General features: G+C 46.3%; 1 protein-coding gene across 7 annotated transcripts in view; it reads left to right on the top strand.

Annotated features, from left to right (window-relative positions):
- The first annotated feature begins 1,689 nt into the window (after positions 1 to 1,689).
- LOC141749400 (cystathionine beta-synthase-like protein) overlaps positions 1,690 to 12,553 on the top strand; it is a 28,136-nt gene continuing 17,272 nt past the window's right edge. For 2 of the 7 annotated variants that reach the window (XM_074602853.1, XM_074602819.1), the window contains exons 1-5: positions 1,690 to 1,842; positions 8,130 to 8,254; positions 9,292 to 9,503; positions 10,093 to 10,199; positions 11,161 to 11,295. In XM_074602853.1, the coding sequence (XP_074458954.1) occupies positions 8,213 to 8,254; positions 9,292 to 9,503; positions 10,093 to 10,199; positions 11,161 to 11,295 (496 nt within the window). In that variant the 5' untranslated portion in view covers positions 1,690 to 1,842; positions 8,130 to 8,212. Of the gene's footprint in view, positions 1,895 to 8,067; positions 8,255 to 9,291; positions 9,504 to 10,092; positions 10,200 to 11,160; positions 11,296 to 12,553 lie in introns of those variants that run through there. The other 5 variants (XM_074602861.1, XM_074602827.1, XM_074602844.1 and 2 more) reach the window with 5 other exon arrangements.

Raw genomic sequence — 12,553 nt, 5'->3', positions numbered from 1 at the left:
TTCCTTTTTATTTTTATATAGCATGCCATACTCTTCAAACAGCTACACTACGTAGTATCTATATGTACAGATGGAGGCATACAGTTGTCTCCACTCCTTTGATTACCTAAAACACATGGAACACTTCAGGGTGAACCATGTTCTAAAATAAAGCTACCTCGAATTGCTTTTCTCTTTACTGGTATTTTTCATAGATACAGAAGAAATTGCTGCTTGGACTTTCTACAGCAACAAGCTATGTTCTTGGGATGTTTCACTCTGGTAAGCCTTTTTGGAATCTCATGCTTTCATGCAAGGATTTCTGTTTTGTTTTGTTTTGTTTTAGCTTTCTGCATAACCTGGAGTACCTTGTGGTTGTCAATAAGTATTCTGAGACAATTTGCACTGAGTGTCTTAAATTCACCTGCACACTGTGCTACACACTGTAAAGCTCTGTTCACAACAGTGCAGATGGAGCCAATGTGACACTGAGCGACTTGCCAGCCGAATACCTCATCACATTCTCAGGCACCATCAAAAATGTAATAATTACATCAGGGCATAATAACTATCCATTGCACTGGTGCCATAAGGACTCACAGAGATGAAGCCAATTTGGCTAGGGGACAGCCCCCCCACAAGGCTCGAGGTGGCTGCTCCTTCTCATAGAATCATAGACTGGTTAGAGTTGGAAGGGACCTTAAAGATCATCTAATTCCAACCCCCCTGCCATGGGCCGGGACACCTCCCACTAGACCAGGCTGCTCAAAGCCCCATCCAGCCTGGCCTTGGCTCCTTCTTCAAAAGCAGTGTGCAGCCTGCCTCTGTGCCAGCAAGCACACCAGCAGACAAATTGCAGGCAACACGGGAGCTTCAAACAGAGAAAGCGTCTAGGTGTTTTCCAGAGTCATGCTTAGGGCTTGGCACCTTTTGGGATAAACCCATTTCCTGATTCATGGCACAACTACCGCTAGCGAAATGATCGGTGTGGGTTTATTTCAGTGAGAGGGTCACGCTTACTTTCTGTAGCACCATTTCCAGCTCGGGCATTCACCACCTCCTCCCTGTGCCAGGATGGGTATTTTCAGGCTTTGACACCAGACCCAGAGACGCCTGGGTCCTCTCTCTTCCCCCTGATGTCGACTTTGGGCAAGCTGAGACAGGGCCGCAAAGCCGGGTGGCCAGCCGCAGCACAGCCCTGAGGCCTTTTCAGAGGGTTCAGCTGCCGGGGGGGTGTCTGGCTGCAGCCCCACCCGTGAAACTCCCCTCACAGCAGCCCCTCTGATGCGGTGGGTATTATTTTTCCCCAAATCCGGCAGGCTGCCAGTAACACCTACAGCGCGCGGGGTGTTACAAGCAGCCCAGGTGCCTGTTCCTTCCCTCACGGCCACGGCCTTCGAAGGCCGCGGCCTGGCCGCGCCCCCTCGGGCCCACGCCCCCGGCAGAGACCTCTTCTCGGGCTCCGCGGGGCCCCTTTGGGGAAACCCGTCCGTTTTGCCCCTGGTTTTCCCTCCGAGCTCCGGCATCGGGCCGTCCACGCTGCTCTCCGCCCCGCCCGGGCCCGGCAAGGGCCCGGGCCGGTCGCCAAGCGGCTGCAGGCGGCAGTGCCGTGTGGCCGCGCGCCGCCTCCCCATTGGCTGTCCCTGACTCGCCAACTCCCCCGTGGCGGCCAATGGCCTCGCCCGCTCCCGCTCCCTCCCCCCGGAGGGCGGGGCCGACGGCGGGGCGGGGCCAAGGGGCTCGCGGGCTCTTTTTAACCCCAGGCCGGGGCTGGTCCCTTTCCTGCCTCCGCCTCCTCCTCCTCCTCGCCGGTGTGCCGCGCTGCAGCGCGGGTGGGCGGTGTCGGCGTCCTGAGGAGCTCGCGTGAGTAAGGTGGCGGCTGCATCCCCTTCACCGCCCGTTGCATCATCCGCGGGTGCGGGGGGAGAGCTGCGGGGGGAGAGCTGCGGGGGGAGAGCTGCGGGGGGAGAGCTGCGGGTGTCCGCATCGCCTCAGCAGGGGCGGCCGTTAAACGGTCACCGTGGCGTGGCGTGGCGTGGCGGTTTCCCCTCGCTGCGGGGAAGGATGTCGGGCTGCGGGCTGGTGGGTGGATGCGGTTGTACTACATGGGTGGGCTTTTATTTTGTGATTAAGAAATGGGAATGGGGGGTTTCAGGCCTGTTGCGGGCAAGCGGAGCCCTGGAGCTGGCCTGCCGGCGGGGAGGAGGGCAGCGCCGGCTTCGGGAGGGTGCCTGTGGCCCCCCGGGCTGCCTCCTCCGGGCGGGAAGCCGAGGGAGGAAAGGCCGGCTCCCTGCTTCTTACACAGGCTTGCAGGATGATATTGTGCCTTTTGTTGTTCTCTCTGGGTTTGGCACCAGCTCTTTGGCTGTTCTTGGCCGTTCATCCATTGTTCTCGTAGGTACCGTGGCGGTCTCTTGCCAGTGTTTTTTGCCTAATGCACTGGACTAAGAAGATTTTTCTATTGCACTTTATTGTATGCGTTGCCCTTCCCCTATTAGAAAGGGCCTGATATTGCCTGAGACCTGTGAGACCTACTTCAATAGCAATATTAGTAATGCTGGTAGCATATTACTGAACTAGACATTACTTGAAAGACAAGCAGTTCCTCTCCTTTTCCTGTTTGAGTATCTAGTCTTCTGTATATTTTTTTTTTTTTTTTTTTTTTTTTTAAATCCTAAAGCCTTTGACCGTGGAGATTTTGGAGCGTTGGGCCCTGTTCCAGCAAAGTTACTCAGAGTGTTTACCCTTTAAACGAGTCTGTTTGCTGAGTTGAGGCACAAGAGCTCTGTGTTCTGTAAAACTTGTGCTGCAGCAAGGAGGGAAAACTCAGAGTATGGAGATAAGTGAAATCTGGGGATTTTGTGTCAGAGGAGGAAAAGTATTTCCTGTGAAACTACGACCTGCTCAGAAATTGGTATTTCTTAGCAGGGGAATGGCTGTAGTGAGATTGCTACTGATGATCTCCGTTTAGGTGCTAGGTTAAGTCCAATACTTGGGGCGTTTGGGCAGGTTATCCTTTTTTGATATTAGTTGGTGGCTCTTTAATATCCTATCATGACCCTTCTGTGTGTGAGTTAACTAGCCTGCTTTCCTGAAGCCAAAGCAGTACTTCTAAAAACTGTGGTTGGTAGCAAGGGTCATGGGGGCCCCGTGTCCTGGAGCATGCATGCTGGCTGAGGTATGTCACTTAGCTGGCACCGGCAGCATAGCAGCCTGCCAGTATGGCTCAGATGCACTGGCCTCTGGCTATTGGCAGGTGCCTGCTGTCTGCATGTGAGACACACAGGAGCTAGGCAGGCAGCAGGGTGCACCCTGCTCATGGTTGGACTGTGGATACCTGCCAAAAGCTCTACAGATGTAGCCAGAGTGGGCGGCAGCTGATCTTTCCCACAAAACATGCATCAGCTAAAAAGCTGGCTTCCTGCCCAGGCACTGGTGACCAGTGTTTCTTTGCCAGCCTTTATCAGACGTCCCTGGGCTAACAAAAGATGTGATGCCTCGTAATGCTGGGGAAGGGGAGCTGTGCTTCTACCTGTTTTATAGACTGGATAGAAACTGAGAGCAGAACTCCAGCTCCTTCTTTTTGTTATGCTGAGCACCCTGCGTAATCTCTGTGCTTCTGTTAACCGTGCCTGTAATGCTTTCCTCCATGTACTTGGTGAGCTTAACAGATCAAGAGTAATGTTGGTCCATCTTTGTGTGAAAGGGAACTAGAAGCAGGGAAAGTAATAATGAAATTTTCTGACTGCAACAGACAAAAATGCAGATAAAGACATCCTCCAGTCTTTTTTCTAATGCTGTTGTGCTCCTCGAAGACTTCAGTCTTCATTCAGAAAACTTATCAGGTGAGCCTGGACAGGGTTGGACTGAATTCAGGAAATGGAGATGTCAGAGGACACCTGAGTTACAGCTGCGTGCACAGCTTCCCTTCTGTGGGGAGAAGGCAGGCTGAACACTTTAATGTTTTTACGGGCTCATCTCTAGCATAACAATTGCCTTAACGGTTGCCTTAACTTGCTTTGCTGTTGAAGTTTTAACATCTTTGCAGTGTTACCGAGGCATTAAAGAACTACTCATTTCATATCAGGAGGCTTCCAAGTATGCCAGCACAGCCTTGAAAGGAAGAGTGGTCATTGAGAGGACACACGTGTGATCATCTGCTCTGGCAAGGAAAATAGATAAGATTCAATTCTCAAAGTATTTCTTCCCAGAGCCACAGTGTTGTTAATTCATACCCCAGTTACTTCGTGTCACTTAATATCTCCTGACACAGAAGCGATGGCTGCCCACTACTGAGGAAGTAGCAGGGAGGAGCTGGGGGGAAATATGAAAAAAAAAAAAAATAAAAAAAAAACAACACAAAAAAACAAACCAACAAAAAACCAGATGCAGATGCATCACTTACAGCTGTGGTGTTTCTGAACACTATTGAAAGGCTGGATGGGTACTGCTACATCTTTAAACCTGTAAAGATCTTAAAGCTCTCTTAAGACCCTGTGATACTCAGAGTGAGCAGAACTGGTTTGTAGTGGTTTACTTGTTCACGAAGTAAAGTACTTGCTTAATGTCAAAGTTTCCCGTTCTCAGGCCGCAGCATAATGAAATCCTATATCTCATCTCCTGCTGACTAGTTAGCCCTTGGGGCATCTCTCTCTGATCCACCTCTTACACCTGCCTTTTAGACAGCTTTGTTTCTGCTTCAGACAAGACTCGAGTTAATTAGGTTCTGGCATACATGGTACTCTTTAACTGCCTGCATTAGTGCTGACATCATATACTGTAAACAGCCTTAGAAAGTATAGCTCCTAACATATCTATGAAATGAGCTCAGCTTAGTATGGCTGGGGATTAATTTCACTTGGTGACCTTCAGTCCTGTTCTGTAGGAGTTGAGAAATAGTTTAGGTCTTTAAGGTCTCATGGAGATGGATCCAGAGGTGTGAGCCTTGCCCATGAGGCTTTCTGGATTTCATACTTCTGCCTATCCCCCAATCCCCTTCGTGACTTAGGTATAAGTGACTTTGTAAATTGTCTTTCTGATTTTTCTGCCTCATGCCCTCTGCAGATATAATGGCAGAAGTTAGTCAGACTTGTCTAGTTAGACTCGGCCCACACCCCTAGCTAGTTATGGGAGTGTTCCCTTTTACAGCAAATTTAAATTCAGGCTGACAGAACTTCTGTCATGAAGATGAGCAACTCTTCCTGCAGCTTATGTCCCTCAGACTCTTAAGCAGCCATCAATTGCAGCTGGAGCAGCAGTCACCATTCTCCTGTCCTGTCTCCCCAGTCTACATTCCCAGAAGAAAGACTGAGAAGAGGGTCAGGCTAGTGAAGAAGTTGCTGTCGTCCTCTGTTTTGTCAATTTCTGCTCACCCCCTTTCCTAGGTCCCCTGTGCCCCCCAAAGATCTTCCTCAGTAGGAAGCATCAGCTTCCTATGGCCCAATTTGGGCCTGTAGGCAGGATCATGGGTCTTGGAAGGAATTTGGGTGTCCTAGGCTGACCACCTCTTCCCCCTGTTTTGCTGAAGTTGCATCATCTAGCGTTGTAAGCACCGGTTGCATGCTCTGGGTGGTGTTCAGGGAGTTCATCAGTAGCACTGAAGGAGCTTGAAGATCTGAGATCTTCCTGTTGGTACTGAACATGACAAGTCACTCTTGGGCTCTTGACTTGTTTCTTAGGTAGAACAGTAAGCCATCACAGATGCCTTTATCTGTCTCTGCTGAGTGCTGCAGTAATAATTCCCCGTGGAGAACAACCAACTCTGTCCTAGAATTTTGTCCTTCTTCAAAACCCTAAGATGTTAGGTTGAACATAGCTAAGACTGATTCTCTACTAGCATGATTAGAATTTGACTTTGTAAAGGTATATATGCATACTTATCTACTTTGGCCTGGGTGAGTGTGGGGTTATTTAAAATAATGCCTAATAAAATGTTTTGAAGGGATTTACTGAAGAGGATCTTGTGTTCCTTTCAATGAATGATGTTACTTAAGGTTAGTATTTGGTGACAGAGTTTTTGTTGGCAGTGCTTGTGGTTAGCTTTTTCTCTCTATCCTCGCTTTTGTTCAGAGTTCTGGACCCATTATTGAAGCTTTGATGAAACATCAGAGTTTTGCCGTTCTAAACGTATGAGAGAATCTCACAGCTTAGTTGAAGGTGATAAATATAGCTTTTCCTCCATTTCTGCTGTTCCTAATTCAAGAGGTGATGGGTGATGCTGTTAGTGGATTGTGGATTTTTTTTTTTTTTTGCCTTACAATAGGGGAAATGAGATGGTATTGTCTTTCCCAAATTGGAGGGAATCCTCCAAAAGGCAGCTTTTGAAGAGCACCATGTTAATTTCTTTCTTTCCTTCCTTCAATACAAAGAACAAATACTTATTTTTTGAAACCTCTGAAACTTTTCCTGCAACAAATTTCTCTCCCTTCCTCTGCAATTTTGGACCCTCTTGAACAACACTGAGGACTGGTGATTTAAAGCTTTTAAAGGTTTTGCCCTCCTATTTTATCAGAACCTAGAAGATGAATAAAACCTGCTGTTTCCTGTCTATAACCTGTTGCTGCTTTCTTTCTGAATGTTGAAATGGTTTGATCCTTTGGCAGCAAGGTACCCTTATTAGATGGACTTTGTAAATATTGTCAGTGCTACCTGTGAGCAGAGGCAGTCAGTGTCAATGTCCAGTATCGCACGCCAGCTGTCTAAAGGAGCACGTGAATGCGACTCATAGAAAGACTTGAAACTTCTTCAGTGGTTTTTCTTTGTTAAAAAAAATGCTGATATTGTGAACTGTGAACCGGGCACCTTCTAGAAATAGAAATGAAGGCTGGGTTTCATTCTGGAACTAAACTAATTTCTGGTAACAAAGACTGGTTGATGTTATTTAGATTATGTGTATTTATGGGATATTAGCTTTCTTGGACTGGTGTCTCTCAGTCTAGCCCTGGTCAGTAGCCTATGACAGGATGTAGTCCATCTTGGCTCTTGGGCATGTAGTAACCTAAATAAAGGAGAATCATATCATTTTGGTACCATGGAAGACTTTATATGCAAAAGGAGAATTATTTCAAGCCTTAATCTGGAAAGTTGGTGCCTTTGGAGGCTTTTTTTCCTAAAGAAGGGCAGTTTAAATGCCTTCGGCATGCAATAAATGAATTGGTGTGTGCATAAGGCAGTCGTGGTTAGTGGTGCATGTTAACTTGCAGGATCAAATGCTAAAGTTCACTGATCCTGTGGTTCAGCTTTTTTCCAGTGTTTTACCAGACCATCAACTCTGATCTAAGCTGTGTCTGTTTTGTGCGTGTTTGTCAGAAGAAGGAGGATGAGGCCAAGGACCCTTTCCAGGCCTAGCACAATTCAGTAATGGAAAGAGCTTGAATCTTGCTGCTAAACGGTGATGAGAAAAACAAATACTAGGAAAAAAACCCCACACTGTCCAAGACTTCAGCCAGATTTTTGCCTTCAATGGAAAGGAAACAGGCAGGCTCTATGAACAACTAGCTGGAGTAGGAGAAATGAACTTACTGCTTCTATTTTATATTTACTAATTTCTAAAACAAAAAGCCTGCTAGAAGGCTTCCTTGCTTCCTTGTGGTTGAACTGTTTACTGTGTGTGTTATATCCAGCATCACTACAATTGTGCATGCAATACTGATTCAGTTGAGGTAGGAACTTGTGAGGTTTAAGGTCTCCCCAAAGGCAGAGAGGCCTCTACAAGTGTTCCTATATGAAGTCTTTTCCTAAGTTGTGTAGAGGGTCTTTTGGTGATGGCCCCATGAAGCCCTTTCACCCTCGGTGTCCCTACAGGTATATATCCTGCAAACTGGAGTATTTTCTATTACTTTGTGTGGCTTTCAAGCTTATGGAGTTGCAGACAGTTCAATAGAGATATTTTCTGCTTCCTTTACTGGATCTGAGCTGTGGAAGGCAGGGCAGGGGAAAAATCAGGTAATGCGAGAAGAACAGGGTCAGGAGACCCTTCACTGGTCTTGCGCAGTACCTCTGCCGCATGATCATTTTTGTTTATCCTGTTTACACAAGACATTGTCACTTCGTTTTGCAGCTTCTATTTTTCCCTATGAAAGTGGGATGTTTGTCTTGCCCCTGCAAGAGGCTCTTTCCTGATTTTTATTTTTTTTTTTAATGATCTGCAGCTTTGAAGAAGATTCCAGTCTTGTGACCCACAGTACTTGATCTTCTGAGGAAAGTCCGATCTACTGTGCCGTCACCAAAGAACATGGAGAAGTTGATGTCAGAAAGGCCTGTTTCTGTGTCTAAGGTACTCATTGGTCTTTGGGGAATACTGTTTGCCTGCCTTTCTGTCACCAGAATTTGGGAAAGCCCTACGTGTTTTTGGAGGGAGTTCTAGGTTTTTTTTTTTCTGGAATGCTATGGAAGTAGGTGCTACTGAAACCAGTGGCCTTTCTGGAAGAGTTCTCCTTCATGACTACAAGTAGCAATTCAGAGTCTCTTGGCACCACGTAGTCTTACCCTGTTTCTCTCTGCTTGGAATGGGGAGGTTTTATTTCAGAGAGCTGTTTTTTTCGTGTGGGAGGGGTGTCTCCCATGAAGTTAGTCCTGTTTTCTTGATATTTATGGATGGTAGTTACAGTAAGCACATGCTTCAGTGTGTTTAAGTTCCCTTCATGTAGGGCACTGCATTGAGCTTTTGCACTCAGCATTGCAGTGCAAGATTCTCATTTTGGAGATAAGGATTTGGCAAATCAAAATTCCGCTGAAATGCTTTCCCATCTTCACAGTGGGAAGTGAAGTTCGTTGTGACCTTTTTCACATAAGGGAAAAACAAGGCGGACATTTGAGGATGGGATTTGTCTGAGACATACTATGCTCTCTCCCCGAACATCTGAGTCTTAGGTACAGTGATAGGATCTCTTGTAGTCAGTGGTAGAACCTGTTCTTGGGTGTTAAAGGCTAACTGTTGCCATTGCTCTCTTTGGCTTATAGGCAATACTGCTGTCTTGAAAATTGCCACCAGGGTAGTTTCTGTTGAGCTTCCCTCAGAAGAACTGTGTGCTGAACCACTAGACTGGAAATAGATACATTAGTGAAGGGACAGAGACAAGAATAATGACTCCTTATGAGTAACATGATTTTTAGCTATTTTAGGAAGGATGGTGATGTGAGTGTGAATGGGTGGTTTTCCATGGTGCAGAACTTGAGTAACTTTGATAGTCTCAAAAGATGCACTAACTTTGTTACAGCAAGGCATACAAATCACACTCTCTCTTCCCCCCTCGCTTATTTCTTTGTTTGTTTGTTTTTTTTTTTCTTTCTTTTCTGTCCCCCTCCCCCAAGGATGAAATGCCTAGACGTCCTCTCCAGCAGAAGCCAGATATGAACTCATGCCCTCATGCACCTGGCAAATATTTCCTCCCTGGTGGGATGGACAATGAGAACTGCAAGTCTAATGACAAGGAAAGGGAGTGGATCCGCCCTGATGCACCTAGCAAATGCACATGGAAGCTTGGGAAACCCATCTCTGCCTCCCCCCATCGTCATACCACTCTGTAAGTATTACTTATATTTGCTGATTTTCAGTACAGCGCTAATCCAGGTCCCCTCAGAGCCACGTGGACTTAACAAAAGATGACTGACTTAAATTGATGCTGTTTAGCATGTGGATACACTGGTGCTTCTTAATTTCCACGTATAAGCAAAGCTAAGAACCCAGATTAAGGGACCTTGCACCAAAGATGTGAAACTACATGAACTGGAACTAACTTATTTTAAGTAACCTGGCAAGCAGTTCCCTGACTAGATGAAAGATTGCACTGTTAATGCCTTTTGCTTATAAAATAGCTGACTGTCAGCACTGCTAAACTACTTCATGCCAGGAGGAAGTGCAGAGCACTTCATTCTTGCTTCAGCACTTGGCTTGATGTCTGATTAAACCTTGTTTTGGTCAAGGACTTGATGTTTTGTGAATTTATACCCAATGGACATTCTTTTAAACTAAAATATCTAAAATAACTAGCCTGGTAAAGGTGGGGGAGAAAGCTGGTTGAATAAAAAGCATTGGAAATGCTGTGTTGCTTTTGTGTGATCTGCCTGTGGCCCCCTCTGTGAATATGCTGACTTTTTTTGTATGTGTACCAGGCCAGAGCCTCTGAAAATCTTGCCAAGCATCCTCGATAAAGTTGGCAATACACCCTTGGTGCGAATCAACAAGATTGGGAAGCAGTATGGGCTCAAGTGTGAACTCTGTGAGTACTTCTGCAAGCAGAAAATCAAAATAAGAAACACTGTTTCAGAAACTTGGGTAGTCCTGGTTAGCAGTGGGTCCACTGGAGTCCCACCTGGGCACAGGAGGAGTGCAGGTACCCTACAGAACATGGTGAGAAAAATTCCTCTTTTTCTGTGGCAGTTTTTCAGATTTTTAGGGTATGGTCATCTAAAACATCTTTCAATTTGTACTTCATGAGGGCATTCCCTGTAACTTTTCCATTTTTGTAGAAAAAGTAAAACTTTTTCCATAGAAAATAACTTTTAAATTTTAAAAATGTTTTATGAAGTTTTTGACAGCTTCATCAGTGTGTGTACAAATGCAGATCTGCAGTCACCACTAAAGATCATGGAAAATGATGAAAGGGATGAAACTTTCAGCGAATGTTTTTGTTTGTTTTTTAAATCCAGTAATCGTGGAGATATCTGGAGGCTCTGATCAGACTCCTGAAAGGTGGTGCTTAACACCATTGAAGGGATTAGTGCTGTGAGTACTGAAGTGAAAGTGTAGACTGAACAAGGGGAGAAACTTCCAGTTTGATCAGAAAGTCTTTGGCTGGAGAATGTAGCAGGGAAAAGAGGCAAGGCATGTTGGTAGAGTTCTGTTTCCCCCATGCTATAGCAGTGGAAGAGCCCTGGGGCTTTTCATCCTAATGCCTGGGCTGTAATAAAGAGGAAAGATGAAAGGAGAGATCATCTTTTGAGACTGACAGAGTGTGGGTTCCTGGCTTCTGGGGCCAGCATCAAGTACCAAACTTGCTCTGTTGTTGTGACTCTTAACATTGGAGATGCTGTGAACTGAATCCCCCATCTCTGATGTAAAGTAGGGAGGTCAATTGGGCAGACATGTTAAGAGTTGGTCTTGCAGATACGTTTGGGATCAGCAGCCTGTTTAACAAATGACTGCTGTTTAAGAACTCTGCTTTGTTTCTTTTTTTCCAGTGGCAAAATGCGAGTTCTTCAATGCTGGAGGCAGTGTGAAGGACCGAATCAGCCTGAGGATGGTGGAGGATGCTGAAAAAGCTGGGATCTTGAAGCCTGGGGACACTATCATAGAGCCAACCTCTGGAAACACAGGTAGGGGATGGAGAGACCCTAGTAAAGTGTGTGAGGAAAATGCTGTGGTGCTTTTCCTGGAAGAGGCAGACTTGAGTTTGGTGCATGGAGGCTGCCTATGCAAGGAAGAAAAGGGATCCCTTCCTGCTTGTATGGTGTAGGGAGCAATGCCTCTTCCATCTCACACGAGGAGCAATTCTGCAGTGCCTATGCTGAGCAGAACAGCTGGAAAGGAGGTCTGCTAAATTTGCAGAGGCCTTTTGCTTTAAAAGAAAATAAGTGTTAGGCCATATTCACCAGGGTCTTCAGGTCCTATTCAGGAATTAAAGTCTGACTGAAATTATTGAGGAAAAAAAAAGCACCAAAAGACTGGTGTGAATCTGGATCTTCCCATTCTATTTGGGAAGTCCTATGGTCCCTTTGTCAGGTGAGGTGGGCCTGGTTTGAGAAACGGCCTTTCCCATGTTGGTGCAGTTGAGATGGGAGATGAGCTGCATCCCCACAGCACTGTCTGCTGGCATACCTCTTGCACACCTAGATTTTTCAACAGATTCCACTTGGGTCAGCATCTCCTCCTTGGAGGGCAGGGGGAAGGAACAGTCCCGCTAATTAGGGGCCAGGGCAGAGCATCTGATGATCCAAGCAGCCTGGAGTTAACTCGGGGTTCCTGTGTCACGGCTGTTGTACTTCTGTTAAGCTGATCTGTTGGTGGAGAGTAAACATACCTGGAATGCTCTCCCTTAAGCTAGTTCAATATAAAATATGCTGCTGCTATTAGGAGGATCCTGAGCTGAGCTACAAGCTACTCTCCTGCCTGATTTGTTCTGGAGAGGTGTCTTGTCCTGTTCTTAAACTGTTTCCTGGGCATCCACTGTTGCCTTATGATAGACACAGGCCAGGCAAATCTTTTGTTCTCTTGATCCACTTCAGCTTTTGTTAGTGGAGGGACTGGGATGATGAGCTGATCTGTGACCAGTTCTCCTGCCTTCAGCAGAGAACTGTGAAGTTGTATCTGTTGCTGTTTGATCAGGAGCTGATCTGTGACCAGTTCTCCTGCCTTCAGCAGAGAACTGTGAAGTCGTATCTGTTGCTGTTTGATCAGGAGCTGATCTGTGACCAGTTCTCCTGCCTTCAGCAGAGAACTGTGAAGTCGTATCTGTTGCTGTTTGATCAGGAGCTGATCTGTGACCAGTTCTCCTGCCTTCAGCAGAGAACTGTGAAGTCATATCTGTTGCTGTTTGATCAGCAGCTGCTCTGTGGGGGGTGCAGTGCAACTGGA

Source organism: Larus michahellis, chromosome 1, assembly GCF_964199755.1.
Source record: "Larus michahellis chromosome 1, bLarMic1.1, whole genome shotgun sequence".
Taxonomy (NCBI): Eukaryota; Metazoa; Chordata; class Aves; order Charadriiformes; family Laridae; genus Larus; species Larus michahellis.
The sequence above is the reverse complement of the archived record's forward strand: the minus strand, read 5'-3'. Positions and strand labels throughout refer to the sequence as shown.